We start from the raw sequence: 5,566 nt of genomic DNA, 5'->3' as shown, positions 1-5,566 counted from the left end.
TATCCGTAACGTTGATAAACCCATGGCTAGGTATATCCAATTCCATTTTCATACTGGAGGAACATTCCTCCCCGCCCCTTTTTAATTTTTTCAAATACAGTTGACATTCAGTATTATATTGGTTTTAGGTGTACAGCATAGTGGTTAGATATTTATATAACTTACAAAAGTGAAAAAGATGAAGGGATTAAATACAAATTGGTCATTACAAAATAATTACAGGGATGTAAAGTGCAGCTTAGGGAATATAGTACATAATATTGTGATAACTGCATGATGTCAGATGGGTGCTAGCTTTCTTGGGGGATCACTTTGTAAACTATAGAGGAACATTCTTTATCTGGGTCTTCCAAGATTAATTCTTACTGATTTCTTTCCTTTTGCATTATGGGTCCAAGTGAACATTTTGGAACCTTATTTCTTTCCCTTCTGTTCCATTCTTGTTCTAGGACTGGCCCAAAATCTCCTCCTAAATTCAGCCCTAATAAGACAGCTCTTTGTGTGTGGCACAACCCCTAGTGGTAATAGTTTCTCTCTTTGTGTTCACATTCTATATTTGTGACAACAGGTTAGAAAGAAAATAGATTTTAGAGTCAGAGGAATTTCATTGCAAATTTTGGCACTGCCACTTAAGCGTGTGGCCTTGAGATCATCAATGAACTCTTCTCTGTTCTTCCATCCTTATTGCTTCAAGGGAATAATTATACCCCTACTCAGGGTCAGGGTGGGATTTGATGTTAGGTGAATAGGCAACTTGCCCAGTGCCTGGCACATATTTGGTGAGTAGATTATTGTCCTACTGTATCCTTCTGCACATTCCATGCCAGACTCTTTCTTCATGTCCCAGAAAACATGTAGGGCACTGAGATCACTCAGCCCAGCAGAAGAAGGCCCAGAATGTGACATGGAATTCTGGATCCTCTTTTCTTCTTTGGGCCAGGCTTTGGCAATCCTGGAAAGACTGATGTGAAGCCTGCAGCTTCAAGAGCAGCATGGAGCTCTTGTTTACAAGCTCCTTCTAGCAGGTATGAATGTTGCATCCTTCCTCTCAAGCTCACAATTCTCTCCTCAGTCTCAGTCACTGCCTTTAGTGTACCACTTTAGAGTGCAGCCCACTTCTCCCCTCCACTTCCTCCTTTCCATCGTAATGACATTACCCTGGGGAAGAGAAGCAGTGCAGAGCTTCTTACTCTCAGGAAAGCCTCTTCTCCACCAAGACCATGAAGCTCTGTGTGGCTGTCTTCTCTCTCCTTGTGCTAGTGGCTGCCTTCTGCTCTCCAACGCTCTCAGCACCAAGTAAGTCTGTTATTTCAGGTACTACTTCTAGGGCCATGGTATAGGCAAAGCCATGGTATAGGTAGAACTCACTTTTCTAGTTGGGGCTGATCCAACATTGGCATCTGGGATGGGACAAAAGGGAGCTGGGAAGATTTTTAAGTAGGCTGCTGTCAAATGTAGTGTCTAGCAGACATTCAGTAATATTCAAATTCCTGTTTTCTTAAAAAATAGTAACTAATACACTTGTTTAAGAAAGTCCCTGTCTCTAGTGCCCATCAGTATATGAGTGGATAAAAAAAGCTGTGGTACATTTACACCATGGAATACTATGCAGCAATGAAAAAGAAGGATCTCTTACCCTTTGAGACAGCATGAAAGAACCTGGAAAGCATGATGCTAAGTGAAATAAGCCAATTAGAGAAAGGTAAGTATTAAATGATCACACTCATATGTGGAACCTAACAAACAAAATAAACCGATGAACAAAATAAATCTAGAGACATAGAAGCATAGAACAGACTGTGGAATCTCAGAGGGAAGGCAGGGGAGTGTGGGTGAAGTGATCAAATAATTTGTATGCATATATGCATAACCCATGGACGCAGACAATAGGATAGTGAAGGCCTGGGTGGGCAACTGAGATGGGCTAGAAGGGGTCAATGGGGGGAAATAGGGGACATATGTAATATTTTCAACAATAAAGATTTGATATTAAAAAATGGAGTTATAGCCAAAACCGGTTTGGCTCAGTGGATAGAGCGTCAGCCTGCGGACTGAAAGGTCCCGGGTTCGATTCCGGTCAAGGGCATGTAACTTGGTTGCAGGCACATCCCCAGTAGGAGGTGTGCAAGAGGCAGCTGATCGATGTTTCTCTCTCATCGATGTTTCTGACTATCTATCCTTCTTCCTTCCTCTCTGTAAAAAATCAATAAAATATATTTTTTTAAAAAATGGAGTTATATGTGTGCTCTGAGACTCAATCCAGCTCTATGATCTCTTAGTCCTGTATAGAAAAAGACTCCTACGCAGTGGAGTGGGATTAGGTACAAGGGGCCGTATTTGGAGATCTGGTAACTCCACAGAGATGCCCCTTGAATATCCATAACTAAAACCCAAAAGAGCAATTTCTTGTAGAACTTTGATCTTACCTCAGCCTTTCTTTTCAGTGGGCTCAGACCCTCCCACTGCCTGCTGCTTCACTTACATCCCACGGAAACTTCCTTGCAACTTGGTGATGGATTACTATGAGACCAGTAGCCTTTGCTGCCAGCTACCATGGTATAAGTATCATGCCCTGGGCTGTTTTGGGATGCAAGAGCAAGGGCAGGATTAGATAAGGGAACTTTTTGGGACAGGGAGAGGATCAAACAGGAGGAAGACAGGTCTCAGGGTTGCAGCCTTCCCAGACATCAGTAAGGAACAGGTTATGAAGAAATTAAACAGAAGCTAGGAAACCATGGAAAGTAAAAAAGATCAAAGGGCATGTGGGCTAATTTCTTAAACCATGCTTAGAAAAACACAAGGAAAAGTTATTGCCAGGGGATCTAGGGTATGAATGGGAAAATATAGCCATATTGACTAGAAAACTCATTAGTTCCTAATTTGGACAACCTTGAGGCCACAGCTAAATCCAGGGTGGAAGTTACAAGAAATCCATTTCTAGTACCGTCCCAGAAGCATCCTCTCACCCACTAGAACTGTCCAACATGAACAGAGGGAGACACCTACCAAAGACAAGGTCCCATGTGATTGTAATCTATCTGCTTCTTGTTCCACAGATTCCAAACCAAAAGGGGCAGACAAGTCTGTGCCAACTCAGTGAGGCCTGGGTCCAGGACTACATGAATGATCTGGAACTGAACTGAGCTGCTTCAGGGACAGGGGCAGCAGGTCTTCAGGAAGGGTACCTGAGCCTGACACTTCTCACTGAGACATACCCTTTCCATGTTCACAGCTCCTCTCAGGAGTCCCTGTTCCTTCTCTTAATTTTATCTTCATTACGTGTTGTGTTATTTTATTGGTGTTATTTCTGTAATTTATATTGGTTTTGGCAAAGGACACATGTCCCCCATGAGGATGGTACACCATCAGTTTCTCTGCTATTGAGGATACATGGGTAGTGCCGTTGATTCTGTGTGTGTTCATAATAAGACTTTTTTTAAAAAAGACTATTTATTTTTTAAATATGATTTGGTGTGAAGGGAATTGCCTGGTATTATTATTAGGGGCAAATCACCATTTCCAAACAAAATAATAATGAGCATTTACTGAGAACTTCATATGGGCTAAATGCTCTAAAAATACAAGCTCAATACTTTCAACAATGATTTTAATACCCATATGAAGTAGGGACTCGGACCTCCAATTTTACAGATGAGGCAATGGGCACAGAGGTGATGTGACTTGCTAAGGCTTATAGGTCTGTTTGGAGAGTACCATGAAAGAATGATTCAAAAGGACAGCTGTGATGATAAGAGTCATCATCTCCACATTTGGTAGAGAAGTTGTAAATAGCAGCAGTACAATATAGAGAAAAGACAAGGTATTGCAGAGTCGGGAAAGTGGGTCTCTATCACTTATCAGTGAATCATTAGGAAAGTCATCTTGCCTTACTGGACCTCAATTTTAACACCTGTAAAGTGGAGATAATATTATCCACTTGGAAGAGTTGTTATGAGGTGATGTGTAAAGCACCCATCACAGGGTCTGACATCTGAAAGATTCTCTTTCCCTCTCTGAGCCTTGGCTTTTTTACTTAAAATGGGCGTAGTGTCTAACTTCCCAGTGTCTTCGTGTGGATCAGCTCTCTAAAGTCCAAAGCAAAGGTAGGATGTTATCATGAACACAGAAGAATGAATGTCAGATTTGTTTCTGGAGTGTTGTGGGAGTAACCTAAAGCCATGTCTCCTTACTAACCCATCAGAACTCCTAGTACATGAGTCAGAACAAGGCTCTCAGATAGAATTACATGCACAGCTCAGTCACTGCGATTCTTGAAGAAATGACAAATCTTGGTGTTCTACTGTCACGTGAGCACATTAGGCCCCAGCAACACGTCATTGTGAGGAAAATAAAAGTGCTGCAGTAAAAAAAAATAATAATAATTACATGCACTATCAAGTCTTGATCTACAGCATATAGAATTATAGTCTATTAAGCTGGGAGGAACCTCTCAAAACATCTTGTCCAACCTTCTCATATTATGACAACTGAGTGCCAAGGATTGAGAAGTGTTTAAGCAAAAGTTGTGGGGCATGCTGAGGCCAGATACTGTTTGTTTGAGAGATTTTAGAAAAGTTTGAAGCATGAGCCAAGACAGACCATTTATATGGAAAAACCACTGGAAACAGCTTGGGTGGCACTGAAAGCTGAGTGGGGTGGGGATCTCAGGAAATTACCAGGGCAAGTGAACAATGCTACACAGGTTGATGGAGACTCAGATATGGCCCCCCTTCTCATCTCTGGGGGGAGGGCTCATTAAAGGAGCAATGGCCTCTGCCAGCACTTCTGTCTGGGAGAAAGCTATCTCCCCAGCTCTTGCCCTTATGCAGACAATTCAATTCTTACCCATATGTCCCTGGTGCCTTTTGCACTGCTGCCCAGTGCTGGAGCTCAGAGGGAGGAAGTCCACACACAGGCTCTTTAAAAGGAACTTCCTGGGGTTCCAGCAGTCTCCGTGTCACTCAGCCTCAATCCCTGCTGGTTTTTACATCCAGAAATGATGGGGACTTACCTTTTTGGCACTGGAACCCTGCACTGGCGCCTAGTGTGGTGCCGGGACCCCTCGCTTCTCTGGGGGAGCCTTTGCAGCCAAGATATCCCTCCCAATTAAAAACTGCTGCATGTGTGTATAGGACCAGCCCATTCTACATCTCTACCCCTCCTACCAGTCTTGATGTGGCTTATTCTTTAAATCCCTAGCTGAAGGAATTCCAGTCAGATAGCTTTCAGGCAGTTTCAAGTAATGGTTGTTCTGTAGTTTATTTGTAATTTTGATGTGGTTGTGGGAGGAGGCGAGTACTGCATTTACCTACACCACCATCTTGACCAGAAGTCCTGACCCTCCAGAACTTTAAGAGAACAAATGTATGCTGTTTTAGGACATCAAATTTGTGGTAATTTGTTACAGCAGCAATAGGAAACTCACACAGCTAGTTACCAGCTAAAGAATCACCAACAGTGGCTCCTTCCAGTTCAGTGTGAAAAGTAATGGAATACTCTAGAAAAGCGGTCACCAACCTTTAAGACCTGATGGACCACAAGTGGTCTGCAGACCACCGGTTGGTGA

General features: G+C 42.7%; 1 protein-coding gene across 1 annotated transcript; it reads left to right on the top strand.

Annotated features, from left to right (window-relative positions):
• Positions 1-1,220: 1,220 nt before the first annotated feature.
• LOC308254747 (C-C motif chemokine 4-like) lies at positions 1,221-3,123 on the top strand (the record flags this gene model as incomplete). Its single annotated transcript, XM_080681138.1, has 3 exons — positions 1,221-1,296; positions 2,445-2,562; positions 3,057-3,123. 3 exons carry the CDS (start codon positions 1,221-1,223, stop codon positions 3,121-3,123), a joined length of 261 nt encoding a protein of 86 aa, XP_080537264.1.
• Positions 3,124-5,566: the final 2,443 nt, after the last annotated feature.

This window comes from Plecotus auritus, assembly GCF_963455305.1.
Source record: "Plecotus auritus genome assembly, chromosome: 7".
NCBI classification, from domain to species: Eukaryota; Metazoa; Chordata; class Mammalia; order Chiroptera; family Vespertilionidae; genus Plecotus; species Plecotus auritus.
The sequence above is the reverse complement of the archived record's forward strand: the minus strand, read 5'-3'. Positions and strand labels throughout refer to the sequence as shown.